This window comes from Papio anubis, chromosome 16, assembly GCF_008728515.1.
Source record: "Papio anubis isolate 15944 chromosome 16, Panubis1.0, whole genome shotgun sequence".
NCBI lineage: Eukaryota > Metazoa > Chordata > Mammalia > Primates > Cercopithecidae > Papio > Papio anubis.
Window position 1 is genome coordinate 432,494 of NC_044991.1, and position 22,133 is coordinate 454,626.

The 22,133-nt window shown below is 64.7% G+C and overlaps 1 protein-coding gene across 1 annotated transcript; it reads left to right on the forward strand.

Moving 5' to 3' along the window:
* Window positions 1-2,999: 2,999 nt before the first annotated feature.
* PLXNB2 (plexin B2) lies at window positions 3,000-18,999 on the forward strand. Its single transcript, XM_031656162.1, has 36 exons — window positions 3,000-3,157; window positions 3,520-4,618; window positions 4,987-5,169; window positions 5,258-5,386; window positions 6,048-6,148; window positions 6,304-6,430; window positions 6,833-6,986; window positions 7,893-8,007; window positions 8,085-8,193; window positions 8,303-8,404; window positions 8,957-9,049; window positions 9,409-9,490; window positions 9,606-9,763; window positions 9,846-9,994; window positions 10,149-10,257; window positions 10,398-10,534; window positions 10,702-10,872; window positions 11,271-11,400; window positions 11,503-11,730; window positions 11,842-12,018; window positions 12,084-12,223; window positions 12,393-12,493; window positions 12,624-12,853; window positions 12,931-13,112; window positions 13,508-13,574; window positions 13,804-13,950; window positions 14,570-14,726; window positions 14,883-14,983; window positions 15,059-15,143; window positions 15,306-15,460; window positions 16,011-16,168; window positions 16,273-16,420; window positions 17,091-17,155; window positions 17,292-17,367; window positions 17,994-18,068; window positions 18,146-18,999. The coding sequence occupies exons 2-36, from the start codon at window positions 3,533-3,535 to the stop codon at window positions 18,248-18,250; spliced, it is 5,532 nt and encodes a 1,843-aa protein (XP_031512022.1). The 5' UTR covers window positions 3,000-3,157; window positions 3,520-3,532; the 3' UTR covers window positions 18,251-18,999.
* Window positions 19,000-22,133: the final 3,134 nt, after the last annotated feature.

The following is a 22,133-nucleotide window of genomic DNA, read 5'->3' on the forward strand; positions in this document are numbered from 1 at the left end:
CTGGTCCGGTGGGTTGCCCTTTGCTCCTGGGCCTGGGCAGGCAGGTCACCTGAGGCCTTGTTTGTCCAGGAACGAGAAGGCAGCTGCTACCTGTAGGGTGTCACCCCAGCGTCGCCTGCCACCCTGGAAGGCCTGGGCCGGCGGGGCCCTAGGAGCACGGGCCGAGTCAGGCTTTCCCCGGTGGCACACGGTGGTGTTTATTGAGCACTTAGGGTGTGCCAGCCCCTGGCAGGGACAGCAGAGCCTTCTTCCAGCACCGGGGCCCCTACAGCCCTGGTGGGTGGGTGAGTGGCTTCCCTGGGTGGAAGCTGATGGGGACGGGTGAGGGGTGGCCGGTGGGGGCCCAGAGCCATTGCTTTTCCTTGGGCTGGGGGCGCCACAGGGTTCTCCAAGCTGCCCCACCTCAGTCCGGGTCAGATCCGAGGGGACCGTGGGCCCCGCCCCCGCGCCGCCCCCGCGCTCCCTTCCCCACTGCGGCGCATTCCATTCATTCCCGGGAGCTGCGCAGGGCCGAGGCCACCGCCGAGCTGGGCCGGGTGAGCTGGGCCGGATGAGCCGGGCCGGGACGGGAGGGCAGCACGCCTGGGCGCAGGGCCGAGGGGCCTGGTTGTTGCCTGCCCCTGCGCCACTGGGTGCACTTAGAAGGCGGGGGCCTGCGGGACCTGCCCCCGGATGGCCGTGGGTGGGAGAGGGGCGCGGCAGGGGTTGGGGGGCCTTCGGGCAGGCGCTGCTCCTCCCTGGTAGGGCCATGGGCTGGAGCTGTCGCCTGTGGGCGTCTCCTGGAGGCCTGGGACTTCTGTACCCTCCTCTCCTCTCCCCCTGGACAGGCCACTGAGCCACAGCGGGGGACCCTGACTGAGCTGGGCATAGAACCCCCTCCCCCAAGATCGCGCCCAGAGGTTCCCGTGGGCTCGTAGAATCTTCCTGTCTCTCACTAAAACCAGCATCTTCTGGCTGATCACCCCTGTCGGGGTGAAGCCTGGGGTCCCCTGGCCCTGCCCAGCCTCTGCCATGAAGTGGCCAGGAACTCCCTGGCCTGTGGGTGTCACCCCTCTCAGCGGCTGCTGCGCTCGTGGGCACCTGGGGGCTCCAGGGGTTGGGCAGGGGCTTCAGGAGCTGGGCAGCAGCTGAGCACTGAATCCCCGGTGCAGGGAGGGGGTTCTGTGCGGCACAGGAGCTGCCTGTCTGATGGGCACGTCCTCAGGGAGCAGGAAGGCCAGTGCAGCCCCGTCTCACTCATGCGGGCCCTGGGGTTGTTCAGATGTTGTCGGTTGGTTGCATCTTGGTTGCACCTCAAGAGATTTCAGGAAGCGTGAGGGCAATCAGAACGGGGTGCCACGGGCAGGTGGAGGGCGGCTGTGCCAGTAGATGTAGCTTCACCCAAAGCTGAGGCTCGGGAGAAACACCTCCCCTGGCTACAGAGCAACAGAGTGGGCTTCCTTGCTCTCCTGGGAGGAGAGGCCACAGGGACCGGGGGCTGTCAAAGGGTGGAGAAACGCAGTGGTCAGAGGCCAAGCTGCTCCCACTGCAGGTCAGAATCCCAGCCCCACCCATGCCCGCAGTGTGGCTTTGGGCAAATTTCACTCCGTGCCTCAGTTTCTTCACTTGAGAAATGGGTCACAAGGCTGTCATGGCTCAGCCTGGCCGTCAGAGACACAGGGATGTGGAAACATTTGCATTTTGTGACTTGTTCTTTCCACACTTAAAACTTTTTTTTTTTTTTTTTTTTTTGAGACAGAGTTCCACTCTGTCACCCAGGCTGGAGTGCAGTGGCGCAATCTCGGCTCACTGCAACCTCCACCTCCCGGGTTCAAGTGATTCTCCTGCCTCAGCCTCCAGAGTAGCTGAGACTACAGGCGGGTGCCAGCATACTCGGCTAATTTTTTGTGTTTTTAGTAGAGACGGGGTTTTTCCACGTTGGCCAGGCTGGTCTCAATCTCCTGACCTCGTGATCCGCCTGCCTCGGCCTCCCAAAGTGCTGGGATTACAGGCATTACAGGCGTGAGCCACCAGGCCCAGCAGAACTTTCAAATAGGTGGTGAGAAAGAGGATTGCGTTTCGAGGGGATGAGACGTATGCAGGGAGGTGACACTTGCGGTGGCCTGAGAGGGTGTGGCAGTCCCTCTGGAGGCACGGCGTGGGCCTGCACAGGGAGGTGGGGGAGGCCAGGGCCTGCATCCCTTGTGACCCTTTGCCATCAGGTCTGGACCCCCTTGGCACCTGCCATGGCAGGGCTGCCCTGTACACCTGGGAGCCCCCAGGGTTGGTGCACTCAGGGAAGATGACGGTGGGCCCAGCAGTGGGGGTGGTTGGCAGCATGAGGAGGGGGCACTGGCAGGGAGGCTGATGCAGGGATCACTGGCCAGGATGGAGCAGGGTCCCTAGCGTGAGAGGGACGGACCACCTTGAGGAAGAGCTCGGAGGCAGAAGGGCCCTGTCTGCCACTTGTGTCTGAGCCCCCAAGGTGCACCTGAGTTTGGTAGGGAAGGAAGGAGGGAGAACCACACATGTCCTGGGTGGCCTTGGATCGTCCTCCTGTTGGGAGACCCTTAACTTAGCCTGGTCCTCAGCAGCTCACCTGTCACATCACACATCCCCCTCATCCACCCAGACCCAGGCCAGACGCAGGCACAGACACCACACCGAGACGTGCTCAGTTACACACACACGGACACAGCCTGTCTAGCCCGAACACTTGGGGGCCTCCCCTTCTGAGACCTGGTGGATTTGGAGCTGCTCACGGCTCCCCAGGTCCCCTTCTAGCCTCCCCTGTGTCCACACCAGACGCTCTGCCCTGGGGGCGGCATGGGCCAAGTGCGAGGAGTGGTGGGTAATTGCTGGGTGATTGCTGGCTTCCACTGTTGCACCAGGGCAGGGGGCCTGGAGGCGGTCAGGCTGCCTGGGGCTCTGGTGGGCAGTTGTAAACAGCATGTGCACTTGCTGGGGTATGCACAGTACACTCCTCGCTCTCACCCGATTCTCCAGTTTCCCGTGTCCTTCACCCCTCGCTCTCACCCGAGCCTCCAATTTCCCGTGTACTTCGCCTCCGCCCCATATGTGAGCTGCCTGTTCCAACGTCCAGGGGTCTGTCTGTCAGCCTGAGCCTGTGCGCTGGGGCGGGTGCCTCCCGACCACCTGGAGCTGCTTGGGGTCACAGGTCAGGGGGCGTGTGTGTGAGCAGCTGAGAGCCTTTCTGGGGGCGTCGACTCCTTGCCTCGGGACTAGGCCTGCCGGTGTTGTGAGCACCTCCGGGAGGGATCCTGTAGCGGGCAGTGGCAGTGCCTTGGCCCCAGTGGTCGGTCAAGGTGGCCTTGAGGAGGGCTGGGAGGTGGTCTCCAGCAAGATCTTAAGGATGGCGGGGGTGTGAAGCAGGAAGGGGCGGAGCTCCGGGTTCCTCAGTTCGTGGAGTGGCACGATCCTCTCTGTCCCATGTTCTGACGTTTGGGGCAGGGCCCGGAGAGGGATTTGATGGGGGGTCCTCTGGGCCGGGGCTCCCCTGACCCTTCACTCTTCCCACAGGGTGCCGGGGGCAATGGCACTGCGGCTCTGGGCCCTGACCCTGCTGGGCCTGCTGGGTGCGGCTGGCAGCCTGAGGTCCCGCAAGCTGGACTTCTTCCGCAGCGAGAGAGAGCTGAACCACCTGGCTGTGGACGAGGCCTCAGGCGTGGTGTACCTGGGGGCGGTGAATGCCCTCTACCAGCTGGATGCCAAGCTGCAGCTGGAGCAGCAGGTGGCCACGGGCCCGGCCCTGGACAACAAAAAGTGCACGCCGCCCATCGAGGCCAGCCAGTGCCACGAGGCTGAGATGACCGACAATGTCAACCAGCTGCTGCTGCTCGACCCTCCCAGGAAGCGCCTGGTGGAGTGCGGGAGCCTCTTCAAGGGCATCTGCGCCCTGCGTGCCCTGAGTAACATCTCCCTCCGCCTGTTCTACGAGGACGGCAGCGGCGAGAAGTCCTTCGTGGCCAGCAATGACGAGGGCGTGGCCACGGTGGGGCTGGTGAGCTCCACGGGTCCCGGTGACCGCGTGCTGTTTGTGGGCAAAGGCAACGGGCCGCACGACAACGGCATCATCGTGAGCACCCGGCTGCTGGACCGGACCGACAGCAGGGAAGCCTTTGAAGCCTACACGGACCACGCCACCTACAAGGCCGGCTACCTGTCCACCAACACACAGCAGTTCGTGGCGGCCTTTGAGGACGGCCCCTACGTCTTCTTTGTCTTCAACCAGCAGGACAAGCACCCGGCCCAGAACCGCACGCTGCTGGCCCGCATGTGCAGAGAGGACCCCAACTACTACTCCTACCTGGAGATGGACCTGCAGTGTCGGGACCCCGACGCCAATGCCGCGGCCTTTGGCACCTGCCTGGCGGCCTCCGTGGCCGCGCCTGGCTCTGGCAGGGTGCTGTACGCTGCCTTCAGCAGAGACGGCCGGAGCAGTGGAGGGCCTGGTGCGGGCCTCTGCCTGTTCCCACTGGACGAGGTGCACGCCAAGATGGAGGCCAACCGCAACGCCTGCTACACAGGCACCTGGGAATCTTCTACAACCCCACGGGAATCCCGTGACATCTTCTACAAGCCCTTCCACGGCGACATCCTGTGCGGCGGCCACGCGCCGGTATGGGCCTCCGTGTGTTCTTGCGGGGCCCGGACTGCAGGCGTCCGTGTGTGGGTTTGCGTGTCCCAGCCTGCTGGGGAGGGTTGCACGTGAGCAGTGTGGCCGTGGTTCTCGCCAGCGTGGGTGCTCGCGTGGGTGGGTGCTGCGTGTCTCAGTGCCATTCACGCCGGCACCAGTCCCAGGCCTGTGTCGGGCACTGGGTCACACAACAGCACAGTGGGGCTCCCTGCCATGTGGGCCCTGTTCGCGGGGACGTGTGTGGGGCACGTGTGCCGAAGGGAAGGGCCTGTCCCAAGTCTTGGAGCCCGAGTGGGGAGGGCCCTTCAGGACGGGGGGTCTGCCTGCCGTTGACACGCTGCGGTCCGCAGGGCTCCAGCCAGAGCTTCCCGTGTGGCTCGGAGCACCTGCCCTACCCACTGGGCAGCCGCGACGGGCTCAAAGCCACGGCTGTGCTGCAGCGTGGAGGCCTGAACCTGACAGCCGTGACGGTCACCGCCGAGAACAACCACGCCGTGGCTTTTCTGGGCACCTCTGACGGCCGCATCCTCAAGGTTTGGCCCAGGCTGGGGCAGGGGGGCTCTGGAGGGCCTGTCTGTGCACAAGGCCCCTGCCCTCACCAGCCTGCCCTCATGCACACAGGTGTACCTCACCCCGAACGGCACCTCCTCAGAGTACGACTCCATCCTTGTGGAGATAAACAAGAGAGTCAAGCGCGACCTGGTACTGTCTGGAGACCTGGCCAGCCTGTACGCCATGACCCAGGACAAGGTGAGCCGGACGCACCACGGAGAGCACTCCAGGCCAAGTGTGCCCTTATGACAGGCCTGGGGGCCAAAGGAGGACTGGGTGCTGCAGAGCCAGGCCCTTCCCCTTGGGCTGGAAGAGGGGCGGCTGGACGGGTCCCGGGCAGTGTCTCCATCCTGCGTCTCTGGCACTGCCCCTGTCTCTGCCGCTCCTTCTGTCCTGTGTGGTCTCAACCAGGTCTCTCCCTCCGGCCCCGCCTGTGCCCCGTCCTGATGGAAGGGACCTGGGTGTTCTGAGGGTGGATGGCAAGACGGGGTCCCGGCACAGCCTCTGTGAGCTCAGTCAGTGGGGGACGTGGGCCTCGGCCCCAAGCTTTGTGGGGGGTTGGTGTAAACGAGCCCCTCAGGCCGGGCCTAGGAGTACCCCTCAGAGGGAACCAGTACAGAGGAGGGGAGCTGCCCCAGGAGACCCCACAGCCAAGACCTCCCGGCTTCCGTGGGCTCGGCATGGCCAGCAGGCCATGGCCACACAGAGCCAGAACTGTTTAACAACAAGCCTGAGGTTTCTGAGGCTTTCGAGGCCCCGGGACAAAGCTGGGTCAAGCTGGCGGTCTGGGGACATCCGGGGTCTGCGGAAGGCCCGTGTGGCCTCTGCCATGGTCCCACTCTCGGCCCCGCTGCCCCAGGTGTTCCGGTTGCCAGTGCAGGAGTGCCTGAGCTACCCGACCTGCACCCAGTGCCGCGACTCGCAGGACCCCTACTGCGGCTGGTGCGTCGTCGAGGGACGGTGAGTGCCTGGGGGGGATCGGGGACACAGCCTGCCTCTGGGATCCTGGTAGGTCATGGCTTGGGTCGGGGGACACACTGCACTGTCCTGGGAGAACAAGACCCCACCCTGGGCTGAGGGAGTCCTAGTGCTGAGGCCGCCCCCTGCGCCTGCAGATGTACCCGGAAGGCCGAGTGTCCACGGGCCGAGGAGGCCAGCCACTGGCTGTGGAGCCGGAGCAAGTCTTGCGTGGCCATCACCAGCGCCCAGCCACAGAACATGAGCCGGCGGGCCCAGGGGGAGGTGCGTGGTGGGGCTGGGGTGGGGGTCCTCGGACCCAGGCTCGGCCAGGTGGGGGCTCCCCCAGGCTAGGAGCTGTTGGGACAGGCAGGGGAGGGCTCCACATCTCCCCCGCCTGGGCTCCGGGCACTGAGCCTTAGTGATGGAGCCCACCCTCCATTGGCTCCCTGGATCCCTGTGACCTGGGTGGGTAGGGGTGGGGCTTGTCCCTATCCAGGGTAGACCCAGGCCTTTTCCCAGGAGTTGCTGGGGTGACCACAGAGGGGCCTGTGTTGGAAGATGCGAAGTCAGGTTCTGGAGGCTCCTCTGGGACGTGCGCCCACACACACAGGGAGGTCGAGTCAGGGGTAGGTGGGCAGACAGGACTTGGGGTTCCCAGTGTGAGCTGCAGGGCTCCTCCCTCAGGTGCAGCTGACCGTCAGCCCCCTCCCCGCCCTGAGCAAGGAGGATGAGTTGCTGTGCCTCTTTGGGGAGTCGCCGCCACACCCGGCCCGTGTGGAGGGCGGCACCGTCATCTGCAACTCCCCAAGCAGCATCCCCATCACGCCGCCAGGCCAGGGTGAGGCCCCTTCCAAGCCCCCAGGTGGCCCTTCTCGGTCACACGGGGCCCTGTGCACGTGGGCTCTTGCCTCTGCTGGCCCCTGGGTGCAAGCTGGGCACAGGCACGCTCTGCGGCCCCTCCAGGGGCCCAGCCTGAATGAAGCCTGGGGTGGGGTTGCTGTGCCTGGTGGGGGAGGTTCTGGCCCCCAGGGCTGTCTGCAGCCATGCCCCCAGGCCCGTAACAAAGGTGACTTGTCTTCAGCCTGTTCTCTCATCACGTCCAGAGCGGCATCCGGGTGCCCTGTCCAGCCTGAGACAGTGGGGGCTGTTCCCAGAGGCTGCAGGGCCACCAGGGCTGTCCGCAGCCACGCCCACCCAGGCCCATAGTGAGGGTGACTTGTCTTCAGCCTGCTTCCTCATCACGTCCAGAGCAGCATCTGGGTGCCAGGTGCCAGGCCCCGTCGTCTCGGCAGACGCCCCTCGCCCCTCTCTGCCGTGTCCAGCCCAGCCTGAGAGAGCAGGGCGGTTCCCAGAGGCTGCAGGGCCTCACATGTGGGCCAGGGCAGGCGTCACGCCCATATCCCTTGAGTTTTGGGGGCAGTGGGGCCACGCAGTGACGTGGGCAGGGACCTGGCAGGTCCTACCCAGACTCCAAGGAGCCGCTGCCCTCAGTGCCTGCGGGAACAGAGGGTACGAAAGCAACCTGGCCCTGGGGAGGAAGGCAAACCCCGCACTGGGCCCGACACCCGAACCGAGATCTGATAGCAGGTGGCAGGCCCAGCCCAGCGTGAACGGGCGTCCTGGCAGGCGCCATCTGAAGACCAGGCGTCTCCACCTCGGCTCCCGGAGTCAGCCCCGGGGGGGCTCAGCCCAGCCCTCGGCCCTGCGGCCTCCACCTTGATGCCGTCCCCTCTGTTGTCTGCAGACCACGTGGCTGTGACCATCCAGCTCCTCCTCAGACGAGACAATATCTTCCTCACTTCCTACGAGTACCCCTTCTACGACTGCCGCCAGGCCATGAGCCTGGAGGAGAACCTGCCGTGAGTGTCTCCTGCCCCTCGACCCCGCCCCACCGACCCACCCACCCAGCCCTGCTCACAACCCTCTCTGGACGCAGGTGCATCTCCTGCGTGAGCAACCGCTGGACCTGCCAGTGGGACCTGCGCTACCATGAGTGCCGGGAGGCCTCGCCCAACCCCGAGGACGGCATCATCCGTGCCCACATGGTGAGGGGCCTCGGGGACATGGTGAGGGGCCTCAGGGCCTCGGGGGACTGTTCAGGGCACGGCTGCTCTGCTGTGCCCAGGCAGCACCTGACCAGCTTTGCTCTCCCAGGAGGACAGCTGTCCCCAATTCCTGGAACCCAGCCCCCTGGTGATCCCCATGAACCATGAGACAGATGTGACCTTCCAGGGCAAGAACCTGGACACTGTGAAGGTGCGGAGGGAGGGGTGCCGGGCGACGACAGGCTAAGGTGCGGAGGGAGGCTGCGGCAGGCCGGTGCTGATGGGTGTGTGGTAGCCTGAGCTCCACCCGTGCTCCCCAACTCGGGACCCCCACATGAGGTAGAGGACATAGGATATATCGGGGACAGAAGCCAGGAGGGAGCACGCGGGGGCCTTTGGATGGGACTGAGCAGAGGTGGTGGAGGAGGCAGGCGTGCGGAGGTTGAGGGGCCAGTGCCACCTCCCGAGGAGGGAGCTGTGGGGGCCACGATGCCGGGTGGGCCGGGTGATGCCCTCAGGTGATGAGTGGTGGAGGTGACCAGGGGACACCCACACAGGGCGTTCAGAGGCTTCTGCAGACACAGGTGTTTGGACTCCGGAGTGGCCGAGGGGTCAGCTGGCATGGGAGAGTCTGAGGGACAGGCACGTGTGGGGTGAGGAGAGGGCTCATACTGTAGGCACTGAGGAGGGACTGCAGGGGTTCTGGGAGGAGGGCCAGGGTACCAGAGCCGCCTGTCCAGGGTGCTGATGGGTTGGTCTGCAGGGTTCTTCCCTGCACGTGGGCAGTGACTTGCTCAAGTTCATGGAGCCAGTGAGCATGCAGGAATCCGGGACCTTCGTCTTTCGGACCCCAAAGGTATGGCTCCAGGGCAGGCCGGCTCAGTTGCTGGACCCTAGGGCCCAGGGTGGGGTGGCGGGTTACCTCCAGGACTGTGAGGGGAGGGGCAGCAGGGAGACCCCAGGGACCAGAACCCAGCCAGGGGCTTGCCATGCGCTTCGCTACTGGAGAAGCCCCCTCTGCCCTCTGCCTCCCTGGGGACAGAGTGGCACAGAGCAGTGTCCGTGGGGTTCCCCAGCTTCCGACACCTGAAGGCCTCCCCTGCTGCCCTTGGCTGGGAAGGGACCCGGTGGCCACAGGGTGGTTGCCCTCGTGACCCCTGACCCGCGCCCCTCTGTGGGGGCGGGAAGTGCAGTGTGCCCCTGTGTGTTCCCCAGCTGTCCCACGATGCCAACGAGACACTGCCTCTGCATCTCTACGTCAAGTCTTACGGCAAGAATATCGACAGCAAGCTCCATGGTGGGGGCCACGGGCGGGTGCAGTGGGGGGTGGGCGGGGGGACAGGTGGGCACCATGGGGACAGGTGGGGGCTGGGCAGGCACGGGGTGACCGCTGATGGCAGCTCTCCCCGCAGTGACCCTCTACAACTGCTCCTTTGGCCGCAGCGACTGCAGCCTGTGCCAGGCCGCTCACCCTGACTACAGGTGTGCGTGGTGCGGGGGCCAGAGCAGGTGCGTGTATGAGGCCCTGTGCAACGGCACCTCCGAGTGCCCGCCGCCCGTCATCACCAGGGTGAGCTCCTCGAAGCCTGGCCCACACTCTCCCGTGCCCCTGGCCTGAGCCCCTCCCTGCTGACCCGGCTCTGCGGTTTCAGATCCAGCCTGAGACAGGCCCCCTTGGTGGTGGCATCCGCATCACCATCCTGGGGTCCAATTTGGGTGTCCGAGCAGAGGACATCCAGAGGATCTCCGTGGCTGGCCAGAACTGCGCCTTTCAGCCGGAAAGTTACTCCGTGTCCACCCGGTGAGTGGACGGCCCTGGCCCGGGCCCCGTCGGCCGTGTCAGTACCCACGCTGGGGTTCTAGGTGACGGGGTGGGTGGAGAGGCTGAGGGGTGAGGGTGTCAGGGTAGGGGTGGGTCGGGGAGGGCCTGGGCCACCCTGCCTGTCGTCCGCCAGGATCGTGTGTGTGATTGAGGCTGCAGAGGCGCCCTTCACTGGGGGTGTCGAGGTGGACGTCTTCGGGAAACTCGGCCATTCGCCTCCCAACGTCCAGTTCACCTTCCAAGTAAGCACCTGGCCTCGGGGACCTGCCGAACCCAGGAGGAGGGCTCTGCCCGCCACCTCCCCATGACAGTTACCATCCAGCCCAGGGCTAAGGCTGTCCTGTGCCCCGTCCTCACCCGACTGCCCCTGCGGCTCTTTCAGCAGCCCCAGCCTCTCAGTGTGGAGCCGCAGCAGGGACCGCAGGCGGGCGGCACCACACTGACCATCCACGGCACCTACCTGGACACGGGCTCCCAGGAGGACGTGCGGGTGACCCTCAACGGCATCCCGTGTAAAGTGTGGGTGTCACCGCCAAGCTGCTGAGTCTGGTTGGCCCTGGCCCTGGGTATGGAGGGGGGCACTTCCTGAGACCTGAGTGGCCCTAAGGGATGGCGGGGCCAGCCTGGTCGGGCTGGGGCTGGTCCCGGGGGAGGGGTTGATGCAGACTAGCACCCTCCCTCCCCAGGACGAAGTTTGGGGCGCAGCTCCAGTGTGTCACAGGCCCCCAGGCGACCCGGGGCCAGATGCCCCTGGAGGTTTCCTATGGGGGCTCCCCGGTGCCCAGCCCTAGCATCTTCTTCACCTACCGTGAAAACCCCGTGCTGCGAGCCTTCGAGCCACTGCGAAGCTTTGCCAGGTGAGGCTGGTGCGCCCCGCCCCGCCCCACTCTGCCCACACCCAGCTGCCTCCTCAGTGCCCTTGGCTGACTGCACTGAAAGGAATGTGGTGGGGCTGGTCTGTGCAGCAGGAGGAAGCCTCTGGAAAACCCCACTGCACCCCAGATCCACTTCCTCCTAGAAACCCAGATGGGCACACCACAGGGCTCCATGCTCACCAGGCCCCGCATGCCCCCCGCCCACGGTGGCACAGTCCCGCGCTCAGCACAGCCCACCGTGTTGCCCCTTTGCCCACCCAGACCCACACATGCACCTGGAAGCCCTGTGTGGGCAGAGCCAGGGTGGGCGGGGACGGGAGGGCAAAGCCTGCAGGGACCACCCTTGCCGGCCGAGCCCACAGCGGCACTGCCCTCCCCAGTGGTGGTCGCAGCATCAACGTCACGGGTCAGGGCTTCAGCCTGATCCAGAGGTTTGCCATGGTGGTCATCGCGGAGCCCCTGCAGTCCTGGCAGCCGCCGCGGGAGGCTGAATCCCTGCAGCCTGTGACGGTCAGTCCTGGTGTGGGCTCAGCTCTGGCACCGGCCAATGGGATTGTGCCCAGGAAGGGCAGGGTCTTCACCTGGGGGCTGACGGCTGGGACTTGCCTGCAGGTGGTGGGCATGGACTACGTGTTCCACAACGACACCAAGGTTGTCTTCCTGTCCCCGGCTGTCCCCGAGGAGCCAGAGGCCTACAACCTCACGGTGCTGATCGAGATGGACGGGCACCGTGCCCTGCTCAGGACGGAGGCCGGGGCCTTCGAGTACGTGCCTGACCCCACCTTTGAGAACTTCACAGGTGGTGTCAAGAAGCAGGTCAACAAGCTCATCCACGCCCGGGTGAGGATGGTGCAGCCCCGGGGCTCTGGGTCCCGTTCGGGTCTGGGCTCAGAGCTGGTCCACGCGTCCCTAGTTCCCTCCTGCTCACCCTGGCCGCTGCCCCCTCCCCAGGGCACCAATCTGAACAAGGCGATGACGCTGCAGGAGGCCGAGGCCTTTGTGGGTGCCGAGCGCTGCACCATGAAGACGCTGACGGAGACCGACCTGTACTGCGAGCCCCCGGAGGTGCAGCCCCCGCCCAAGCGGCGGCAGAAACGGGACACCACACACAACCTGCCTGAGTTCATTGTGCGTGCACGGGGTGGGCGGGAGGTGCCCCCACGGGACCGCGCTGAACCTGGCCCCCCACGCAGGTGAAGTTCGGCTCTCGCGAGTGGGTGCTGGGCCGCGTGGAGTACGACACACGGGTGAGCGATGTGCCACTCAGCCTCATCTTGCCGCTGGTCATTGTGCCCATGGTGGTTGTCATCGCGGTGTCTGTCTACTGCTACTGGTGAGCCCGCCCCGCGGCTGTGCCAACACCCCCAGCCCTCAGCCCTCCCGCCTCGGCCCCTCTGGCCTCACCCGCCGCCCTGCACAGGCAGGCGTGTAGATCCACCTCCTCATCCGGGCAGCTGAGCAGTCGGCCCGGCAGGACCCAGGAGCCTCCCTGTGCCCCGCAGGAGGAAGAGCCAGCAGGCCGAACGAGAGTATGAGAAGATCAAGTCCCAGCTGGAGGGCCTGGAGGAGAGTGTGCGGGACCGCTGCAAGAAGGAATTCACGGGTAGGGGCCGCTCGGCGGCGGCCGCTCGGGGGGCTGGTGCTTGGGCTCCTCCTGCGGCGGGAACGCTGTGTGTGGTGTGGGGATCAGGGCCCCAGGTGGCCAGGGACGTCTCACGCCAGCCTCCCCCTAGACCTGATGATCGAGATGGAGGACCAGACCAACGACGTGCACGAGGCTGGCATCCCCGTGCTGGACTACAAGACCTACACCGACCGCGTCTTCTTCCTGCCCTCCAAGGACGGCGACAAGGACGTGATGATCACTGGCAAGCTGGACATCCCCGAGCCGCGGCGGCCGGTGGTGGAGCAGGCCCTCTACCAGTTCTCCAACCTGCTGAACAGCAAGTCCTTCCTCATCAACGTGAGCCGGGTGGCCGGCGGGTGGGCGGGAGGGCGCGCAGGCGGCGCTGGGCAGGCTCTGACCGCCAGCCCCCACAGTTCATCCACACCCTGGAGAACCAGCGGGAGTTCTCGGCCCGCGCCAAGGTCTACTTTGCGTCCCTGCTGACGGTGGCGCTGCACGGGAAGCTGGAGTACTACACAGACATCATGCGCACGCTCTTCCTGGAGCTCCTGGAGCAGTATGTGGTGGCCAAGAACCCCAAGCTGATGCTGCGCAGGTGCACATGGGCGGGACCACAGGCGGGGCGAACACAGGGGCTGGTGGCGGGTGGCACAGAGGCCTATTGGGCACCCAGGAGCCGGCAGGTTCCAGCCAGCAGTGGTGGTGGGGTCAGCCTAGGGGTGATGTCCCTGGCAGCAAACACAAAGCCGGACTCTAGCCCTTCCTGTCCAGCGGTTTCAGCTGGTCACAGTGTAAGTCCTCTGCAGAACAGGGGAGAGGTGGCGGAATTCCCATAAGGGCTGGTGCTGCCACCGGGCAGTCCTCACTGCAGGCCACACCCAGGCCTGGACGGGCGACGCTGGCGCAAGCGTGGCCGGGTGCTTGGAGGAGTCAGTTGGGCCTCAGGAATACTACGGGGTCACTTGCTACAAGGCCTCCCTGCACCCCCAGGTCTGAGACTGTGGTGGAGAGGATGCTGTCCAACTGGATGTCCATCTGCTTGTACCAGTATCTTAAGGTGGGTTACACTGCAGCCTGGCTGGGGGTTGAGGGGCGAGGCAGACTGCTGCCGTTCCCTCCAGTGTCCCCCCTATCTGTACAGCACCTTGAGGTGGGCCCTGCCTGGACAGGTTTGCTTCCTGCCCCTGACACGGTCAACCCTGTCCATGCCTCTGGCCAGGGCTCCGGGGGCCCCTTCCAGGCCCCAAGTCCCCTGACCTCCCAGCCTCCCCTCCGTGTTACTCCAGGACAGTGCCGGCGAGCCCCTGTACAAGCTCTTTAAGGCCATCAAACATCAGGTGGAAAAGGGCCCAGTGGATGCGGTACAGAAGAAGGCCAAGTACACTCTCAATGACACGGGGCTGCTGGGGGACGATGTGGAGTATGCGCCTCTGGTGAGCTCCTGGGGTGGGGGCCGCCATGGGCGCCTCAGATCTGGGCTAAGGAGCTTGGGCATCCCCTGGCCACAGACGGGACCCACAGGCCAGAGGCCGTCCACCTCCTCTGTGGATTCGAGTTATAGCCTGCTCTTACTCAGGCTCAGGGAGGGGCCTGGGTGCCGGTGGCTGTGGGCTCTGGAGGCTGTAAGTGTGCGGGCCCTCCGTCAGCTCTTCCTGGGCACCCCCACCTCCTGGAGGCCATGTGAGGGGCCTGGCATACCAGGTGTGTCCGGGGTTCCGTACACACGTGACCGGTGGGTATGGCAGGAGCCTGTGCACGCGTGAGACGTGTGTATTCCGTGTCTGTGCATGTGCTTCTGTGAGCTTGTATGTCAGCCTGAGTGAGCGGTTCTGAGCTGTCCCCGTCTTTCTGTTCTGCTGAGCCAGAGCAGGCAGGGGAAGGGCAGAGCGTGGTCATCTGGGAAGCCTCGGGGGCTCGGAGCCTGCCGGCGGAGGCCTGCTGTCCGAGGGTGCCGCTGTGGTGGGCAGAGCTGGCGGGGCAGACAGTGGCTCCTATGTGGTGCAGGTGAGAGCAGGGCCTCCCCGTCCGACTTCATCCTGGATGTCTTGGCAGACGGTGAGCGTGATCGTGCAGGACGAGGGAGTTGATGCCATCCCGGTGAAGGTCCTCAACTGTGACACCATCTCCCAGGTCAAGGAGAAGATCATTGACCAGGTGTACCGCGGGCAGCCCTGCTCCTGCTGGCCCAGGCCAGATAGCGTGGTCCTGGGTGAGTGCCGGTCCCTGCCCGTCTGCACACAGGCGCCCATGTGCCTGGCCCGTGTCCTGGGGCAGGATCCTGCCTGGCCGGCTTTCTCATGTGGGAGTGGTGGGCAGTGGGAGGAACCTTGGTGGCTGGGGCCCAAGCTGGGCTGTCTCTTCCCAGAGTGGCGTCCGGGCTCCACAGCCCAGATCCTGTCAGACCTGGACCTGACGTCACAGCGGGAGGGCCGGTGGAAGCGCGTCAACACTCTCATGCACTACAACGTGAGCATGTGGGCTGGGGCGGGCGAGAACTGGGCACCCCGGGGCACAGCCCACTCTCACCACCGTGTTCCCCAGGTCCGGGATGGAGCCACCCTCATCCTTTCCAAGGTGGGGGTCTCCCAGCAGCCGGAGGACAGCCAGCAGGACCTGCCTGGGGAGCGTGAGTCCCTCCCTCTTGCCCGTTTCCTTCCAGCCCCGGGTGGTCGGCATGGACCACGTCCGCCCTGGAAACATGTACCCCCACCCACCCCGCCACCACTGCTCCCCGTGGGACCCATGCCCCAGACCTGGGTGGGGGTCCCTCAGTGCCCACTCCCCACAGGCCATGCCCTCCTGGAGGAGGAGAACCGGGTGTGGCACCTGGTGCGGCCGACCGACGAGGTGGATGAGGGCAAGTCCAAGCGAGGCAGCGTGAAGGAGAAGGAGCGGACGAAGGCCATCACTGAGATCTACCTGACGAGGCTGCTCTCAGTCAAGGTGGGCCCCTGTGGGTGTGTGGGTTGGCACCAGGAGCTGTGACCATGGCGCCATGCTGAGACCCACCCCCCCAGGAGCTGGGCCAGTGGCGCCATGCTGAGACCCTCCGCCCCAGGGGGCCCATGCAGCCACACTGAGACCCACTCCCCAGGAGCTGCACCTGAGCCCGCACAGACCCTCCCAGGGGCGGCGCCTGGCCCACTGGACCTCCCCAGGTTTGTAGCCTGTGCAAGAACCCCCTCCCCAGGAGCGCGCCCATGGCGCCACAGACCCTCCCCCAGGGGGCAGCCACACTGAACCCACTCCCCAGGCTGCCCAGCCACTGGCTCCCTCCCAGGAGCTGCCTGTAAGCCCCCACTGAGACCCTCCCCCCAGGAGCTGCACCTACGGCGCCACACTGAGACCCTCCCCCAGAGAGGGGCTAAGCCCGGCCCACTGAGACCCTCCCCCCAGGGGCTGCGCCCATGGCCACTGAAACCCTCCCCCAGGGCGTGCCTGGCCGAGACCCTCCCGGGGGCTGCGCCCGCGGCGCCCATGGGCCTCCCCACAGGGCACACTGCAGCAGTTTGTGGACGACTTCTTCCAGAGCGTGCTGGCGCCCGGGCACGCGGTGCCACCCGCAGTCAAGTACTTCTTCGACTTCCTGGACGAGCAGGCGGAGAAGCAGCATCAGGATGAGGACACCATCCACATCACAGACTTGAACAGGTGAGGCTCCGCACCCCCAGCCGAGCCCCAGCTCGCTACTTCTCCTCTTGGGAGGCTCTCCACTTTGAGCCCAGCCAGCTCTCATTCAGCTGCTCCTGCCTCAGCTTACCACTCCGGTTCTGGGTGGTGTCCTCAAGAACCCCACTTCATCTTGACATTACCGTCCACGAGGTGGTGGACGCCTCGCTGTCAGTCATCGCCCAGACCTTCAGCATGGATGCCTGCAGCCTTGCAGACACTCAGCTGAGCCGCGTGAGTGGGGTGGGGACAGGTCGGGGCAGGGAGGCCTGGAGTCACGCACCCCAGGGCATCTTGTGAGCTGGGAGCTTGTCTGGGGTGTGGATTTGCATCTTGGGCTGGAGCCCTTGATAGAGGGGTGGTAGTGAAAGCCCGGGCTGGGGGGCACAGGCGCCCAGCAGAGCCTGGGAGATCCCGAGACCACTTGCCCTCTCACCACAGTACCCAAGCAGAGAAACTGAGTTTTACTACAGATCACAAAATAAGTAGTTGTTTTGGTTTGTTTTTTATTTTTGAAACAGAGTTTTGCTCTGTTGCCCATGCTGAGTGCGGTAGGCGTGATCTGGAGCTCCTGCAGAAACCCCTCCGCCTCCTGATTCCGGCGATTCTCCCTGCTGCCTTGGCCTCAGTAGATGGGATTACGGGTGCCCATGCACACCCGGCTAATTTTGTATTTTAGTGGGCAGGTTTCACCATGTTGGGCAGGCTGATGCAGACCCCTGACCTCCAGGCCAGTCCATGCATCAGCCTCCTAAAGTGTTAGGATTACAGTGAAACCACTGTGCCAGCCCATAGTTTTCTTGATGAAAGTGTCAGTTCAGGGCTGGGGAGGTTACCCAGGGGGACTCTGAGCGGCCCCAGCCTGGGCCCTTGGCCAGGCATCACTGGGTTTTCTCCCCGACAGGACTCTCCCAGCAACAAGCTGCTGTATGCCAAGGAGATCTCCACCTACAAGAAGATGGTGGAGGAGTAAGTGCTGCCCGCCCTCCAGGCCAGGCCCCCGTGCCCACCCTCGACCCCCTGCGGGGAGGTTCAGGCCTTGGTTTCTCCCACCACCCCCTTTGTGTCCCCCACTGCCCACACTGTGATGCTCCCACCCCTGCAGTTACTACAAGGGCATCCGGCAGATGGTGCAGGTCAGCGACCAGGACATGAACACACACCTGGCAGAGATTTCCCGGGTAAGGAGGCCACCAGGGAAGCACCCATGGCCTTCCCCTGCTCCTGGCTCCTACTACCCTGTGCTGAGCCTGGCCCTGAGCTGCAGGGCAGGGGTTAAATGGTGTTGAAGGGGAGAGAGGGTGGGGTGGGACTTCGAGGTGGGCCCAGCCATGTGAATTGAGCGTGCTGTGTGTGGGGAGTGTGAGCTGTTTGAAGCCAGGCCATGCCCACAGCACCCCCTCACTGTGGCTCAACCCACGGCCGTGCCCACAGCACCCCATCCCTGTGGCCCCACCCACGGCCCTCCACCCCCTTCCATTCCATTCCATGTCCATTCCATTCCCCCTGTTCCATTTCTTCCATTGGCTCCATTCCTTCCATTCCTTCTTCCCCCTCCATTCCTTCCCCCCTATTCCATTCCTTCACCCCCCTCCCTGGTCCATCCACTGTGTCATCACAGAGACACTGGAGATGGATTTGTGTGGAATTCTGTCAGGTGTCAAAACCCCATGCTGGGGCCCTAAGTTGCCACTCCTGTTAAGACCCCAGCCTGCTGCCGGGGCACTCTTGTCCTGGATGATCACTTCCACCCTGCCATCCCTGGGAACAGCCCCTTTTCTGCCCTGACCGTCCCGTCACCCCGCAGGCGCACACGGACTCCCTAAATACCCTCGTGGCACTACACCAGCTCTACCAATACACACAGAAGTACTATGACGAGGTAGGGTCAGGCCCCTGGGGGTGGGGGGGGGGGTGCCGGGCGATCCCCCAATGTGCTCTGATGGGACTCTCCCTCAGATCATCAATGCCTTGGAGGAGGACCCCGCCGCCCAGAAGATGCAGCTGGCCTTCCGCCTGCAGCAGATTGCGGCTGCACTGGAGAACAAGGTCACTGACCTCTGACCTCCAATCTCCAGTGCTGCCTTGGGGCGTAGGTACCCAAGGTACCTGAGAGCCCCTCGGGGGAGGAGGCCAAGTGGCTGTGGCTGAGGCCCCCACCCTCCCCCAGAGAACGCGCCCCATGCGGGAGTGGGTGCAGCAGGAATCCACCCAACGTCTAGACTGTAGCATCTTCCTCTGAGCAATACTGCCCGGGCGCTGCACCAGCACCAGCACCAGCACCAGCCCCAGCCCCAGCCCCAGCTCCCTCCGGCGGCAGAACCAGCATCGGGTGTTCACTGTCGAGTCTCGAGTGATTTGAAAATGTGCCTTACGCTGCCACGCTGGGGACAGCTGGCCTCCGCCTCCGCCCACGCACCAGCAGCTGCCTCCATGCCCCTGGGTTGGGCCCCTGGGGATCTGAGGGCCTGTGGCCCCCAGGGCAAGCTCCCAGATCCTGCGTCTGTCTGTCCACCTCGGGATGGGAGGAGGAGAAAAAGCGGTACGATGCCTTCCTGACCTCACCGGCCTCCCAAGGGTGCCGGCACTCTGGGTGGACTCACGGCTGCTGGGCCCCACGTCAAAGGTCAAGTGAGTCGTAGGTCAAGTCCTACGTCGGGGCCCAGACATCCTGGGGTCCTGGTCTGTCAGACAGGCTGCCCTAGAGTCCCACCCAGTCCAGTGGGACTGGGAGCAGTTCCACCAAGACCACCCTACCCCTTTTTGTAAATCTTGTTCATTGTAAATCAAATACAGTCGTCTTTTTCACTCTGTGGGTTGGCTAAGTTCCTACTGGGGCTGCGGTGCCCCTGTTCACCACCCCTTCCCTGGGCTCTGTGGGCCCTGCTGGGAGGGGAGCTGCGGTGAGGTGGAGGGGGCTGGAAGGGGTGCTCGTGTGAGGTGAATAGGGGTGCTAATAGGGGTGCTTGGGGGAGGTGGGGGGTGCTGGAAGGTAGGACTGCTTCTGGTGCCATCTGGTGGCTTCCATGGCCTCCTGCTTCTTTCATGCAACACATTCTTACCAAATGGCCACTGCACACCACGCATGCACTGTCTTGAGCGCTAGGAACAGCAACAACCACGACAGGCAGGGCTCGGAGCCTCCCCTGTGCGCCAAGAATAGAGACAGCCCAGGCAGAGGGGCATTCAGTGCTCCAGACACAAAGTGAAGGCCTAGCTTCAGATGTGGCTGGATCTAGGCACACATCCTGAGGTTCTGCTGGTCTGGATTGCTAACCCACTCACGAGGATCCGTTCTCAGGCAGCCCCAGCCTGTCTCCCCGACTGGGGCACATCAAGGCCAGGGTCTCTTGATGGGCAAGGCCTCCACTGCTCGAGTCCCCTTTGACTGGGGCAGCTCCATTCAAGCCACGACAAAAAACGGGTGGCCTTCTCTCCCCCACAGGAGAAAGGGGTACAAGGCAAACTGACATCCCCTGCTCTAGGGACCCCTGAAATGACATTGGGTTCCTCCCTTCCCAGAGACATGGCTGGTCAGAAGATCAGAGCAAGGGGGTGGACCGAGGTCTGAAGTGCTGAGTGGCAGGTCTCAGGTAGTGAGCTGGGAACCTGGAGGCCTGGCTTCCGTACTCGACCCCTGCAGACCATCGTGCAGGGGGCTGGGGACCTGGAGGCCTGGCTTCCATACTAGACCCCTGTCTCACTGGGCAGTCAGGAAAGAAGGGAAGGTTCAGTGAGACCCCACACACGTGAAACTTGGGGCTGGGGAGAGGCTGCAGGCCCAGCAGTCCAGCACCCAGGTGGGGGCTGGCACGGGTAAAACCCGGGCATAGCTGCTGGGGTGCACGTGGGTGGGCCGGAGTGATCAGCTGGCGACAGACAAGGGGTGGCCTGTCCTTCCTGGTGCTTTCCAAGTCCCATTTTCCTCCCAGAGTGGTGGGAGGAGAGGCAGTGGGTAGCTCACCAGCCCAGGGCTACATCCTGCTTGCTTCTTACCGGCAGGACAAGTCCTCTGCTAAATCAGCTCCGCGCCCACCATCACCTGGTCCCCCAGTGAGCAAAGCCAGATTTGCCTTTTAGGACGTTCACTGACTGCAGGAAGAGGCCAGCTGGGAGGGACCGGGGGGACCAGAGAGGGGCTGTCACTCCCCTCCAGTGAAGAGGGGTAGCCAGGACCAGCAGGCAGTAGGATGGGGGGGGGGATGAGCACGGAGAAGGGGTGCTCTGCTGTATTCAGGGACCACAGTGAATCAGCTGGGTAGGAGGTGCCTCTGGCCCAGGGCCTCTCACTCCTGCCCTGCCACCTGCCCTTCCCGGCTCCCCTGACCCAGGGCAGTCCTGTCACCACCAGCCTGCTTCCCCTCTGGGCCTGGGACTGTCCTCCACTGGCAGCTCCCTCCAGGGGGGCTTCCCTGGTCCCCACCGAGCTCTGACCGTGCCTCTACTGGAAGGCGGCCTCCGGGCCCTCGCACCACCCGAAACTCCTCAGTGGTCACTCCCCCGCAGTGCCACGACCCCACACTGTCCCCGGTAGGCGCATGGGTGGGACCTCTAATGCCCGGGGCAGGTCAGCTCAGTGGCGAGAGGGTCCTGTCCCCCGCCCCCCACACACACGCTCACCTGACCCGCTGAGCCCCCCGGGCCTCCCTGGCCGGGAGGATTGCGGGCGGGCGGCGCCTGGGGGAAGCCTGACACCTCCCCACCTCCATGTCCCCTACCCTAGGGGCGAGAACCGAGCCGCCCAGTCCCCCGGGAGGCGCAGGGGCGGGGCCGGTCGCTATGGGAACTCGATTCCCGCCCCGCCCGGCCGCGGTACAGACAAAGGCCGCTCCCCTCCCCCGGCGGCCGCGGCCGCGGTTCCCACAGCCCCGGGGCTGCGATCCCGCCTCCTACTCCTTTAGCTGAAGCTCCATTAATTCCGCACAAAACCCAGCCTGGCCCAGTGAAAGGCGACCCGGGGCGGGGGCCCTCCGGGAGGCCGCCCGTGTCCTCGCCCCAATCCAGCCCCAGCGAGGACAGGGGCCATCCCCGGGCCCGCGCCAGGCCCCAAGTCGGATGCCGGCTTCCAGTGGGGAAACTGAGGCACGGGGCTTGGTCATGCAAAAGAGGCCGGAGCGGCTGGGACTGAGACCCGTTCCTTCGCCGCGGTGCGCATGGGTCCGTTGGCCAGGACCGCGCTGGCTGTTTTAATTTGGTTGCCGATATATAAAAATCAGATTTGATATTAAAACTCGGATTTTAATGTTTTAAAAAAGGCGTTATTTGGGCCACTGGGATCCTGATTTCTCACTTCGCTGGAGGGGGCCGCCCAGCCACGAAGCCTCCCACCCACTGCTCCACCAGGGCGGAGGTCGGTGACCGGTGCTCCAGGAGGCAATGCTCCTCCGAGCCCTGGTCACTTTCCAGTGGGAATAAAAGTAGCTGTGCGGCCCCGGGCGCGGCACAGACGCCGAGGAGTGGAGCGCTGCCCCCTTCCCCGCCGAGGCAGCCCCCCGCGCCTGGCCGCCCGCGGGGCTGACTTCAAGGACCCTGCACCCAAAGGCGGCTCCTCGGACCTGGGATAGTCAGGGTGGGCTTCCTAGAAGTGGCAGCTAAGGAGGAGGAAAGGTTCTGGGCAGCAAAAAGGATCCGTTTGGGGCTGCTGTTTGTGGGTAGGAAGGCCCCGCGGTGACGCCGCTGTCCCTGGTCCTGACAGTCCAGCGGTCGCACCTCTCCCAGAGGGGAGGTCAGGGCGAGCCGGGGCAGGAGGCCTGGAAGGTTCTCCGAGGCGCGCCGCAGACCAAGGCCTGCAGATCCTGCGTGAGAAAGCCAGGCCAGCCCTGTCCCAACGCCTTTCGGCTTATTTTCCTATCCAGTGCCGAGTCTTTGGGAGGTGCTATTCTTATTTCTGTCTTGATGAAAAATACTTCCCATGGTTCACCCAAGGCTTCTTCGGTTTTGACGGTTC

Bases quoted from the DNA above. Each gene is read 5' to 3' on its own strand.
- PLXNB2 (XM_031656162.1), top strand. From the start codon at position 3,533: ATGGCACTGCGGCTCTGGGCCCTGACCCTGCTGGGCCTGCTGGGTGCG. The intron at 6,987-7,892 runs GTGAGGCCCCTT...TGTTGTCTGCAG, and splicing joins CATCACGCCGCCAGGCCAGG to ACCACGTGGCTGTGACCATC. The intron at 15,144-15,305 runs GTGAGTCCCTCC...CACTCCCCACAG, and splicing joins GCAGGACCTGCCTGGGGAGC to GCCATGCCCTCCTGGAGGAG.